We start from the raw sequence: 14,221 nt of genomic DNA on the forward strand, positions 1-14,221 counted from the left end.
GTGCTTGTACTCATGTTTGTTCCCATGTGTGTGGTGGTGTTGTGGGGTGTTGTGGGGTGGGTGTTTCTCTGGCCCTGTGCTACTGTGCTGTGGGTTGTGTGTTCCTGTGCAGCCACTCCTGCTGTGGCTGTCTCCCTTGTTGTTTGTTGTGTGATGCAGAGTGTGGTTTGACCTGGCTTGTTGTTGTATGGGAGTGCACAGGATGGGCACATGGCATGTGCCTTCATGGGTGGTGCTAATGTGTGGGGGGAAGAGGTGTGGCCCTGGGGTCTTTGTGCCCTGCCCATGACTTGGACTGGCCCTGCCTTCTGCACTGTGAGCCCTTATTCCCTCTTGTTCTCTGCTGCGGTGACGTGACTTGGACCTTGCTGCAAGATCACAGAAGATGTGTGTCCAGGACGTCATTCCGCACAGCGGTGAGTCTCCATTGGCTTTCACTGCCGCAGTGGTGGGCGCACTTTGATGGCGGTGCGCGTTGCACCACGGCGGATGGGAATTGGTCTATGTTTGGCCATACTAATATGGCGGATGTGAGTACCGCTGCTCGCGGAAGGAAAAGAGATTTTTTCTGCATCACCGGCACAGCGGTGGCACCGCCCGACATCCTAATGGATCCCTTAGGGGCCCATTAGGATGACGGGTGGACTTTGTCTGCCCACCACCCTATCGTGAAATGGGACCGCCCGCCATAAGGGCGGGGGTCCCGTGGGGCCCATTAGGATGCGCCCGCCACAGTGACGGACGCATCCTGCAAAGCTATCATTGTGGCCGGTGGTGGACTCAGCACCGCCCACCACAATGCCAAGAAGGCATGTTGTGCACTTCCATGCACAACATGGCAGGCATTTCGCGGTGCTTGCCATGTTGTGCATGGAACTGCAGGGGGGTACTGTAGGTACCTCCCATGTGCAACCTTCACCCCCAGAGTCCGAGGGGGCCCACAACGGGCCCTGGCAAGCAATCCCTGCATCCCTTTCCGTGGCGGCAATGCCGCCATGGAAAGGCAGGTTTCCGATCCCATCCTAATATGGCTGGTGGTGTCTAACAGACACCGCCACCATATTACACAACTTTCCGCCTGTTGACCGGGTGGAAAAGCGGTGGACGGTCTTTCCGTCCTCCGCATTCCTCCGCCATAGTAATATGGCAGGGGGGGAAATGGGTGGTGGGCGGGAAAGGATCCTGAGCGGATCGCCACCGCCATGCGGGCAGTGGCGATCCGCCCGAGATCCTAATGGGCCTCTTAGTGTTTTCTGTGTTTGACATAGTGTTGGATATAATTACAAAACTATATAGTTTTACTTATGTGTTCATTACATGTCTTATTGTATATTTGGGGCGCGATTCCGATCTCGCTAGGAAAGCACTCCATACGATTCGAATCCAGAGGGCTTTCAGAGCGAGACGTGCTCCGGGAGTCCGAACGTGCGAGTATGATGCTGCTGTATGCTTACGGACTCGGTTCGCTCTGACTCCAAATGAACTCTATGGGAGCCCATGTACAGACGCGTACACAGGCTTCCATAGCAGAAAAACGGTGGGTGGGGAAAAGCATACACCCAGTGGCGGGCACCCCATGGTGACCGCCACCCTGTGCATGCCTGGTTCGGGGGGACTCAAGGGCACACTCCCCCTGACAGATCCGGAGTGTCCCGGGTAAAGGGGCCTGCTCTGGCCCCCTGAAGGATGATCTTGACAGCTGTTTCGTCTCACTGAGACCAAGGCGAACCGGCTGTCCGAATCATGCATCGTGCTCGCTTGGTCGGAATTTGGCTCCATAGCCCGGCAAGCTTCACCTACAAACGATTCGTATGGACAGGTTCAGGTCCCAGAAACTATTTAGTCAGTGCGTACGTGATCTTCGCATTGTACTTGGTCGTCCGGACCTGTGTACGATTCGTTCATAAACAAGGGCTATGAATCAGATCTGGGAAAGCCAAATACGATTTGGATGCCTTCCGAACGACATCGGAATCGGGCCCTTAATGTGGATGTTAGTTGTTGTGGGTTTGTATTTCTGTTGTGGGCGGGTGTTGTTTTCTTTTTTTTCTTTTTAACCCCTTCCGTGCTCCCGTCCCCAGTGCTGCGAATGGCCAACGGCCGTCACAACCCCACCCACTTAATAGAACGCCCGCACCGCGGCTGAATTGCCGCCGCGGTTAAGGCGTTAAAAGGACAATGTTGTTGTTTGATAACAAGTTATTATACTCTTCCTTTTTTCCCGGTTTGTTGGAGCGTTTTTTTATAAACTATTTTTATTTTTTTGAGGGTTTCCTTATTCAGAAGATTGTGGCATTGGACTTTTTTTCTACAGTTGTATTTTTACATTTTGTTTTGAGTTTTGTTATTTCATGGATTACTTTTTGATTGGTTTGCTATGGATTTGATCATTTTCGAGGATATTCTACAGCTACATAACTGTAAGTATATATTTTTTGTTACTATGGGTGGGAAATGTTTATTATAAAAAAAATGTATATTATGTCATATCATTTTGTGTAGTATTTTAATTTTTATGACATAATTATATTTATTAATAAAAAAAAGAGAAATACTTTGTTTCCATGTTTTATATTTGTAAAATGTTCGCTATTTGGTTTACTTTAAGGAATTGATTTTGCAATCATGTCTAGATATTCTAGACCATGGGTATTTGGATACAACTTAGTTTTATTTTGGAGGTATTCATACATAGTTTTCGTTTGTTTGCTTAGTTTAGGTCCTATTTTTATATTGGGCCGATTCCGATCTCGCTCGGAAAGCCCTACGACTGAATCTGCGTACATAGGCTTCCATCGTGAAAAACGTATGTTTTGGAAAAGGGCGACCCTTGTCGCATGTTTGCGTCAGTGCCCCCTACAAAGTACACGCATGGGTGAGGAGGACCCTTCGGTCCCTCCGCTGACCAAGTCGTAAGGCCCTGAGTGAAGGGGGTCCGGCGCAGACCCCCGAAGAACGCTTCCCGGAGCATTGTACTTGACCAGCCAGCAATCTAATGCATTGCGCGTACACGTCAGACATCTTTGAGTCGCTCGGGATGCATCGCTGACGGGTATGAGTCAGTCGTGCAGCGGGCGATTATCGCATCGTACTTGCTTGCTCATACAGCTGTACGAGTTGCACGGAAATCACACGTTCGACTCGGACTCCCTACTGGCGGATGCCGCTAGGAGCCCTTCCGAGCGAGATCGGAATCAGACCCTAAGTGATTGCTCTAGTCTGAGCTCTTGGTAACTTTGTTCTTTTTTTTTATTGCTTCAAAAAGCTTGTGTAATGTTGGTTGTCCCCTTCCTATTGTGCCTTGGGAGGCATAATGCCATCCTCCCATTGCATTGTTTGTCTTGACTTTTTGAGCCACAGTACTGGCGTACACATTCCACCAGGGGATTCGAAATTTAGGTTGTGTACGATGCCCTGACCTATGTAACCTTCCCACCCAGGTGTCTTGAAAGTAGTTGAGTAAGTAAGGGATTTAGGGGCTCATTATGATGGCGAAAGGACCGGGACGGCGGTCCTTCCGCCATCACACAGGAAATTCCCACCACCAAATTAGGATGGCAGTGGGAATCCCAATGTGTCCGCGGCGGATGGAAAGTCCATCTGCCATGCTTCTGCAAGGCGGGCCTTTTCCACCCGCCTTGCGGAACCAGGACACAGGGCAGAATTGCGGATTTCGGAATCCCGTTCTGCCTGTCTATTTGCGGCAGTCATTCTGCCACAAAAAGACAGGCGGAGGCTGGATTTGGGGACCCGTTGCGGGCCCCCTCTCTGTGTGGGGTGGTGCACTGGGGGGTACCCATGGTACCCCCTGCATTTCCATGCACCAAGTGGCAGGCACCGCGTGGTGCCTGCTACGTAGTGGAGAGAAATGCAGTACAAGCACTTTTAACATTGCGTATGGTGCTGCAGCCAGCAGCACCGTCCGCAATGTTAAAAGGCCAGGATGTGTCCGCCAGTATGGCAGGGCCATCCTAATATGTGTGGTGGGACAGTCGCACGTCTGGTGGGTGGTCCCAGCACTGCAACGATGGCGGGCGGACATATGAGTCCCTAAATTTTGTTTCATTGGCTTGATAGAAAGGACTTTCTATTAGTAAGTTATAGTGATTGGCTATTTCAGTAGTTGGTACATAGACCAGGGCTGTTATTTTTTTAAGTCGATAGGTAAAGTTGCTGTTTGTTGAATAAACTATGCTTAAAGTAGATTTTTGTAGGTACCTCCTTATGCTCTGATTAAACTGGCAGTCGCAACCCTGTATTGCAGTGTGTGGGTACTGATTGAGTATTGCTTGAATCATTGCCTGTACAAAATCTAGTATCATTCTTTGGGGTAGTAATTTTCTGTGAATTGTTTTATTATAGTTAGTAGTTCAATATAAGTGGTGTTATGTTTATTAGGCAGTAATGCATAAATAAAGGGGATATTTGTCTCTTCAAATTCTCTGTGGATTGTATACAGCTGATAAAACGGTTTGGAACAAACTTTAGATGTCCCATCCAGTTTTTATGTTTTTGCAAATCAGTATTAGTAGTAAAAATAATAATTCTTTTGTCATTACTTTCGTTGTCATAAAGCAAGAATTTTTCCTCTTTGTGGGTGATGGTGTATTCTGGTAGTATTTGGATTTCTCCAAAAGTTTGGGGGATAGGAGGATTTTGAGCTGTGGCGCTCTTATTTTTTGCTATTAGTCTTTTCGAATTGGGGAGGAAGGTAGTTGTCCTGTGACATGTTCTGGTACTGTAGTTAAAAATGTTTTCAGTATTTGTCTGGTGGGTACTTGTGCTTGCTTCCCTTATTGTCTCAGGGGTATCTTTTACTTCCACTTCAGTCACATTGAGGGGGTGGTTGTGTGCTCTAACAATGACAATATTCATATCTATTGTAGAGGCTCTCCCACAACAGGCATTGGAATAATATTTGCTACATTTCCAACAAGTTTTATTTTCTATAATTTTGTCTTGGGAGTAAATGTAACCCATGTAGCAAAGCATTAGTTTTCCCTTTTGAGATGTAATAAACTTAGCTCCTTCTTCCATTTTCGGGGTATATCTATGAAGATATATACATATATATATATATGTGTTGAGTAAATATGCAATTGTGAATAATAAACATGGTAGTATTATTAATAATATAGAAAACATACTTACACTTACATCTTTTGTTGATGGGATTATTTGTATCTCATTGTTTATTCACTTTTCTATTTTCTGTTGGTACGAAAGTAATATGTTTGTTATTTAAATGTGACATATGTTTTTAATTTATTTGTACAGTTTTCTATTTAGTAGTGAAACAATTAATACTTACTAATTATAGTTGATTCATTTAATTTTGTGGATGTTCTTTGTACGTGCAGTTTGTAGAAGCTGTGAAGAAAAAAGTATTCATTAGCTACAAATGTTTATTTATTTAATTTGTCATTTACAATTCTGTCTTATTTATTAGTTCCCTTATATTCATACTTGGGGGCTCATTATGATGGCGGGCCGACATCAGTCCACCCTCCATAATAACGGGGATGGGACCGACCGCCAGATGTGCAGCGGTCCCACCGGCCCAATTTGGATGCGCCTGCCATACTGGCGGGCGCATCATGTCCTTTTACCATTGCAGACGGTGCTGCTGGCTGCAGCACTGTCCACAATGGTTTAAGTGTATGCACAGCATTTCTGTGCACCACATGGCAGGCATCACGTGGTGCCTGCCACTTGGTGAAGGGAACTCCATGGGTACCCACCAAGTGCACCCCTGCAACCCCCCAACACCGTGGGGGCCTGCAACGTGCCCCCAAAGCCAATCCCCACCAGCCTCTTCATGGCAAGAAAGGCCTATCCACAAGCCACATCACAATTTGGCTGGCGGAGCCTGCTAGGCACTGCCACCATACTGCTGGCCCAGCTCCGCCCAGCCGGCAATCGTAACCATTGCTGGCCAGGGGAAAAGCGGCGGACAGACTTTGCGTCCGCTGCGATACCCACCGTCATCGTAATATGGCGGGGGTATTTCATGTTATCATGGAGTAACTGTCGTCACCACTGGCTCGGCGGTGGCGATCGTTACGCCATTGTAACAAGCCCCTTAGTTTTTGTTTTACTTTAATGTAGATTTTGTAGTTTTCCACCAAGTTATTTGTTGTCACCTTTTTGGTGCAGTTATAGTGAAGTGTAAGCTGTGAAATTAAAGCGCGAGCGTTATTTTTGAGTTTATTATATTATTTTCAGAATTTACGACCACATGTATTGAGTTAAATAATTGCAAACCTTAAATAACTATTTTTAAAGTATTGCTGTTTAAAAGTGGTAATTTCAAATGCATGTTGGAATAGCTAAATAAAGTGATAGTTCTGCAAATTATTTAGAAAGGAGGTCAATTTTTTGTTAATAATTTCAAGTGGTGTAGAGGGCTGTAGGAAAGAAATTGAAACAATTTGCAGATTGACAGTATTTATTTTGCAATTGCGTTTTGAAGTAATATATTTTAAAAGTACTTTTATCCATAGTAAATGAGACTATCCTGAAAATCTATTAATTTGCAACCCGTAATAATGTTGATGTTTGTGCTTAATATTATTTAGCATAAAACATTTATTTAGTACAAAATATTTACTTACTAGTTTAGTTTGATGAAGTGGTTTTTGTTGATGTTGATGTCAAGTACAATTTTGTAGCAGCTGTAAAGAGAACATCTATTTGTATTTGTTAGTTATTTTTGTACTTTTAGTATGTTTAAAAAAATCTGAATTATTTACTTTCTTTACAGGTCAAGTTGTATATTTAATTTGTTAAATTTGTCATCATGTTGGGTTAAATAATGTACACAGTAACATTTGTTTTGTATTTTCTAGGTGTGGTTGTAATGCAATTTATCATTGATTGAAAAAGAGAAACATTTTATTATTTTAGTTAATTAAGTTAAAGAGGTCGAAGTATTTATAGTTTTTAATAAGTTTTGTTCTTACCTGTGTTGTAGTATAATGTGATACAATAGATTATGTTATTTTTCTGTCGTCTCTGGTCTCTCTCTTGCAAAGTAACCCTCTTCCTCCCTGTTTGGCCGATAAACTGTAAATTTGTGTTAATTAATTCTTTTTTATAGTGTTTAGTTAATTAGTTAACCTTTTCTATTGGTTTGTGGATTTTTAGTTTAAAATAATTGATTGAGATACATTTTTTGAATTTTTTTGCAGTTACCGTTTAAGTAGGTAAATATTTGTAATGTTTATTTAATGGTTATATTTATGTTATTTATTGTAGTTATTTAAATATATTTGTAAATTAATGTAATTTATAATATTTATAGTTGTTATGTATTATATATGTATGTAATTTTTGGATCATTGGAAACTAATTTGATGTTATATTGTTAATTTATTCCTTTATTTGGGTTAGTATCATTATATTATTTGTCTTCAAATCATTTACTATTTTTTATATATGTTGTCATAATTTATTTTAATTATTTGGGATTTGTTAAATAATTAAATAATTGTAAATAGTATTTATATAATGTTAAAAGGCATTTTCAATATTATTTATATGTATTTCAGCTATATTTGTGTAGTCAATATTGTTATTATCGATATTTTTGTTGTGTTTCATTATATTTCAATGTAATCAATATTTTGTTATCTTTATTTTTGCTGTTGAGGTTTTTGTATTTAATATTTTAATAGGCGATATATTTTTATCGATACTTGTGTAAATTCTTGTTTAAGTATATTGTGTCTATATTTGTGTGTACGATAATTCTTCTGCGATATTTTTGTAGGTTGAAAGTTTAGGAGTCGATATTTAATCAGTGATCCTGGAAATATACAAAACCCAATATCTGGGAGAACTTACTTATGAGGAAGACCTATGGGGATAAAAGACTGTTAAAGGCATTGTATTGGGAGAAAATAAATCAATTAGGGACCTAGTGTTTCTTCCCCTAGCACTCCCCTGCCTCCACTTCAACATGATCTAGGATTGCCCCCCATTTTGGAGACTTTTGCTTTAAGACCTCTCCTCTTTGGAGAGTTTGGTCAACCCCAGAGCTGACCCAATAGAGACAAGCACCAGAAGAATTTCTGAGAATACCAGGGCCAAAATCCTACCTTGGTTTTCTCATCTGAGGTCGGTCTGACTTGTCTAGGACTGGCTTTCTATGGGAAGACCCTCTAACAACCTCCCTGACAATTTCCAAGAAGAAACTTGTAGATTGCTACAGGGCTTCTAGACTTTCCTCTCTTATGAAGGGTTCAGCAGAGAGTATTTTAACTAGGAATTTCATACAGATTAAAGACATTTGTTGATACAAGATTTTCCTGGATGAGATCCAGCCAGCACTAGCCAGGAAGTTGTATTTGCAATAGGGCCTGGTCAAGGGAAATAGATCGGAATTGTCCCTCCTGTGGTACAGCAGAAAAAACCAAAGCACACGTGCTCTTCTTTTGTTTGGCATACAATAAAAATGAATAGTACAGATTTTCAGGAACCTAGGGAATCCGTACCACCTAAAGGCTCTTAAAAAACTGGAATACAATCTCCACCATGTATTAGTATTCACAGATATCTCTTTTCCATAAGGTGTGTTAGGAAAAGGTTCCAAGGAACGGGATGGTCATCTCACATGGCTCAGAAAATAGGGCTTCTTTGGTGATAAGACTAGGCCTATGCTGATGTGGCACTTGATTTTGATACTAAGGGGGTCATTAGAATGGCGGGCGGATCGCCACCGCCGGCTCGGCAGTGGTGATCCGCCCGCCATCCCGACTTGATTCACTCCCGCCATATTATTATGGCGGGGGCATCATGGTGGACGCAAAGTGTGTCCGCCGCTTTCGGCCAGTTGGCAATCGTTACGATTGCCGACCGGGCAGACTTGGCCACTAATATGGTGATGGTGCCTACCAGGCTTGCCATCCGTATTAGGATGGGTGTTTTCAAAGGCATTTCCATGGCAGCGATACCGCCATGGAAAGCTGGTGGGGAATTGCTTTGGGGGCTGTTGCAGGCCCAGGGGTGGTGGGGGGATTAGGAGGCTGTACTTGGGGGTACCAGTTACACTGCTACTTTGCCATGCACAAGGTGGCAGGCACTGCACGGTGCCTGCCACGTTATGCATGGCAATGCACAACATGCCATTTTGGCATTGTGTTGGGTGCTGCTTACAGCAGCACCCGCTATAATGTCAAGATTGTGGAAAGCGACCGCCAGGGTGGCAGTCGCATCCTAATCAGGGGTGCGAGACCGCCGCACGTCTGGCGGCAGGTCCCAGCACCGCTTTCGTCTGGCCGCCATCCTAATAACCCCTTAGTGCAGGAGTTCAAGAAGGTAACCAATCTTATTTTAAGATCTTTTTTTTTTGATAATTCGCTTCTTAATTCAATCTGGACCCAAATGTGTACATATTTAACTTATCTGCATTTTAGGTTTTGTTGAATTTTATGGCTTTTAAAGCCCAAAACAGGACTACGGACTTGCTTACGGGTTACTACGCGCTTTACAAAACCCAAATAATAATAATAATAATAATAATAAATGTATGAAGGAATGTTAATTATACACACATTTTGGATGACATACCGACCCTTTAGGAACACTTTTAATAGGTTTCTGTCATTGAGTTTTTTGTCTCCTCGTCTTGGTCTTGGTCTTAATCGGGGGTCAGCATTTGTCACTTCACTGGATTTTGGGCCAGATGTAGGAGCCCAAATACCGGTCGGAAACGGCCGATTTCGGCCGTTTCCGACCGGTATTAGGGTTTTCAGATGTAGGGGGCTGAAAAATACAGAATCGGTATATTTACCGATTCGGTAAATTACTGATTCGGTAAATTACCGAATTGGTAAATATACCGATTCTGTAATTACAAATGTAGGTGGCAAAGTTTACAGTGCCACAGGCCCTTAAGAGTTTGTATTTTACCACACCATCCTATTGTGTGGTAAAATACCGAATTCAGGTGTGCATGCACATCTGTGCATGCACACCTGTGCAATGTGACACACAGACATGCCCTTAGGGCATGTATGTGTGCCATATTGCACACAAGCCTGTACTTGGGATGCTAGAGGGTGTCAAAGTGACACCCCCTGCACCCTTGCAGGATTCGGTATTTACCTATTCTGTAAATACAAGGGGCCATATGTAGGTGGCCAAATACCGGTCGGTAACGGCCGATTTCGGCCGTTACCGACTGGTATTCGTAATTCCAGATGTAGGGGGCCTGAAAATTACCGATTCTGTATATTTACCGAATCGGTAATTTTACCGAATCGGTAAAGTACCGATTCGGTAAATGTACAGAATCGGTAATTTGGGATGTAGGTGGCACTGGAAACAGTGCCACAGGCCCTTAGAAATTCGTTATTTACCATGAAATACAATGGCATGGTAAATAACGAATTTCTGTGTACATGCACATCTGTGCATGTACACCTGTGCCATGTGGCACACATACATGCCCTAAGGGCATGTATGTGTGTCACATTGCACACAAGCCAAAATCAGGGGTGCAACAGGGTGTCAAAGTGACACCCTGTCCCCCTTGACAAATCGGTAAAATTACCGAATCGGTATTTACCGATTCGGTAATTGCCATTGATTCCTATGGGCCTCAAGGCCCATAGGAATCAATGGCAATTACCGAATCGGTAAACACCGAATCGGTAATTACCGCATATTACCGATTCGGTAATATTTACAGAATAATTACCTACATGGCATTTACCGAATTGTAAATACCGAATCGGTAAAATTCGGTATTTACGATTCGGTAAATGCCTTTTACCTACATATGGCCCAGAATCGGTATTTCCCATTGATTCCTATGGGCTTCAAAGCCCATAGGAATCAATGGGAAATACCGATTCTGTATTTACAGAATCGGTAAATACCGAATTTTACAGATTCAGTAATTCAGATTTTAAAATTACCTACATCTGCCCCCTTCCCATTTACAGACTCTTAAATACCGAATCGGTAAAATTCGGTATTTAAGAGCCTGTAAATGGGAATTACCTACATGATGGGCCAGATGTAGGTGGCCATTTACCGACCGGTAAATGGTCATTTGTGATGTAGGGGCCCTATTTTACCGATTCTGTAAATTTACCGAATCGGTAAATTTACTGAATCGGTAAATTACCGAATCGGTATTATTACCGATTCGGTAACTTGCAGATGTAGGTGGGACTCTTCTGAGTCCCACAGGCCTTACAGAATCAGTATTTTACCACCCAATCCAATTGGGTGGTAAAATACCGAATCCAGGTGTGCATGCACATGTGTGCATGCACAACTATGCCATGTGACAGACAGACATGCCCTTAGGGCATGTCTGTGTGCCACATGGCACACGTGCCTGAATTCGGGGTGCTAGAGGGTGTCAAAGTGACACCCCCTGCACCCTTGCAACATTCGGTATTTACCGAATCAGTAAATACCGATTCGGTAATGCCTTTTGATTCCTATGGGCTTCAATGCCCATAGGAATCAATGGGCATTACCGAATCGGTATTTACCGATTCGGTAAATACCGATTCTTACAGAATCGGTAGTTCAATTACCGATTCTACCTAATTCTCCTCCCTTCTATTTTACCGATTCATAAATACCGAATTGGTAAAATTCGGTATTTATGAATTGGTAAAACAGAATTACCTACATCTGGCCCCTAGCCCTTTATTTCTTTTTTACTGTGCATTGGTATTTGGATGCGATCTGTCTTTAGGATCTTCTTCTAAATCTGGTAAATTAAAAGGAGATGATCTTCAGTCTATCAAAAAAGAGCTTAGCCAAATAAAACAGAAGGTGGACTCGCTCCTTGAGAGTCGTGAGCGGATTAAAAAAGAACAGACCAAGCAAATGGATATTAAGGTGGAAGATGAACAAGGCATTTCGGGTAAGAAAGATGAGACTAACGTCAAGATGACGTCGGAGGGAGGTGATTCGGCTGAAGAAGGTGACCTGCTGGATGAAGATGACAACGAGGAGCATCCAGATGGAGGGTGTGAGACGTCCAAAGAAGAAAAAGTGGCAGAAGAAGGAGAAGATGACGGCGACAGTGTTATTGAAGATGAATCTTAAAATCATGAACTTTTCGTCATTGGTTGCTCCCTTTTTGATCTATTGTCTGCCTCCCAGCACTTGTCTGGTGTCTGCCATCCGGTCACTCTTTGCACAGTATCCATTCTGTCCTTTCCATTGTCTAGTTGCTCCCCCAGTTTACCCCAGTCAAGTTTTCATTTTGATAACCTCTTTCAGACTTAATAAAGGATGTATGGTTTAAAAAAAAAAAGGATCTTTTTATGCATGCATAATGTTTTTCTGCACTGTGCACTTTCATAGTCCATTGAACTGAAATAAAGTTAATATGATGATGGGTCTGCTATGCCATAAGATAATCAGCATGTGGATCCACATGTACCAAGTGTTTTCCAGGTCACAGAACTGGGCCTTGTGTCCACAAAAATGCTTTTTTTGATTTACAAAATCCAAATAGCAAATTGGTAACTTGTTACGAAACGCACTTTGGGTTTACGATTTGGTATTTGGAAAAGGCATGTTTAGGGCTCCATTCCAAATACTGATTCGCATTAGCATGTATTAATGTTTGGCAACCGATTTCCAGTTGCAAAACATTAATATTTTAGCAACACCTTGAAGGAGATGGTAACTCATTGGAAAATGAGAAGGGTTTACCAAAGGACCCCTTCCCCCATTGACAATGTAAAAAAAAATATTTCTAAAAAGCAGGCAGTGATCTGATGGACCACTGCCCACTCTTAAGAAATGAAACTTCAAATTTTTCATTTCTTTTTTCTAAATGCATCCTGTTTTCCATTAAGGGAAACAGGCTGCTTTTGAAAAGGTTTCTTTATTATACATCAATCACAGGCATAGTGGTCTGCTGAACCCCACAGGCCACTATCCCTGTGATTCCAAGTGGGTCCCAAATTGCAACCTACCTCATTAATATTGATAAGGTAAGTCGATTTTTGACCTCATTAGAAATTGCTATACTACAAATGATTCTTTAGCACATTCGGAATTGGGATTTCCAAATTGCAATTTGGTAAGGATCACAATTTTAAACATTTTGAATTGCAATTGCTAATATTAGTGCTTCTGGCACTTGGTGTCATGCAAAGTGGTACGCCAAATCAATTTAGAGAAGGCTGCTTTTAACTCTTGGCTAAGCCATTGACAGAGAGATTTTAAAAGCATCTGGCATTGTCAAAGCCAATTGCAGCAGCCAGCATGGAGTAAGAGAAGGGTGGCACAGGAGAGAAAGAAAATCAATGCCACAGGACAGAAAACCAAGGAGTGAAAGAGAGATAAAGGAGGGGAGCAAGGCCCCTGACTCCCCCTCCCATGTTCCTCCTTCCTCCCTCCTCCATTTCTCCTACCTGCTTCTCCCTTGTGCCTTCTCCTGCTGCTTTCCTGCCCCTCCTGAGCCCCAACCCGCACTCCTTCCCTCCTAGGCCCTACTTAATGGTGGATGAGCCACCAGTGCATTGAAAAAGGTGCGACAAAGGCAAGCCTATCTGCGCAGTGTCATTCAACCTAGTCCATCTGAACTGCCACCCCTACATTTCAGCCGATCTGCTGGTGCTCAACACTGAACGCCGCTATGACCTTTTCCCCTGAGTCACAGTGCAGTGCACAGTAGGACCTTTCTAATGCCCTCACTGTTGTTTCTCTTGCAGCATCCCTTCCACACCCCTTCCACACACGCCTCACCCATATCGCCTGCATGCTCCTTAACATCAAATCTGGGACCTCATAGACACTCACTCCCCAAACATCCTCTTCTTCACCGAGACCTAGCTCAGAACATCTTCCACCCCCGCCACAGCAATGGCCATCCCGCCTGGTCACGGAGTCACATGGACCCCCAAACAAACAGTACCTTGGAAAACGAAGTCTATGACAATCCATGGCATCGTGGAGGTGAGCCGTCAGTGCTGAGGTCGAGGCCGGCTCCCTGGCTGCCACGGAGGAGGCGAAGCGTTGTGTACAGAAGGAGGCGACGTGTCGAATCCAGGACAAGTGAAGTCTGTTGCGTCAGCGATGAGGCATCGGTTCCAGTGAGGCACTTTGAAGTTGATGAGTTTGTAGAGTCACTATCGGTGCTTATTGGTGCTGCGATAATGGGAGGCAGGCTCTGGCAGTGAAGGAGTCAGTGTGAGTGCTGGCATCAGGTAGGCTTATACTTTCAGCCGCTGGCAGG

General features: G+C 43.2%; 1 protein-coding gene across 1 annotated transcript in view; it reads left to right on the forward strand.

Moving 5' to 3' along the window:
- Window positions 1-12,075, forward strand: part of LOC147724323 (heterogeneous nuclear ribonucleoproteins C1/C2-like) — a 36,089-nt gene extending 24,014 nt beyond the window's left edge. Inside the window, exon 2 of the mRNA XM_086918020.1 lies at window positions 11,720-12,075. Within this exon, the coding sequence (XP_086774146.1) occupies window positions 11,720-12,075 (356 nt within the window). The remainder of the gene's footprint in view (window positions 1-11,719) is intronic.
- The last annotated feature ends 2,146 nt before the right edge of the window (window positions 12,076-14,221 follow it).

Source organism: Lissotriton vulgaris, chromosome 4_1 (genome assembly GCF_964263255.1).
Source record: "Lissotriton vulgaris chromosome 4_1, aLisVul1.2, whole genome shotgun sequence".
Lineage (NCBI taxonomy): Eukaryota > Metazoa > Chordata > Amphibia > Caudata > Salamandridae > Lissotriton > Lissotriton vulgaris.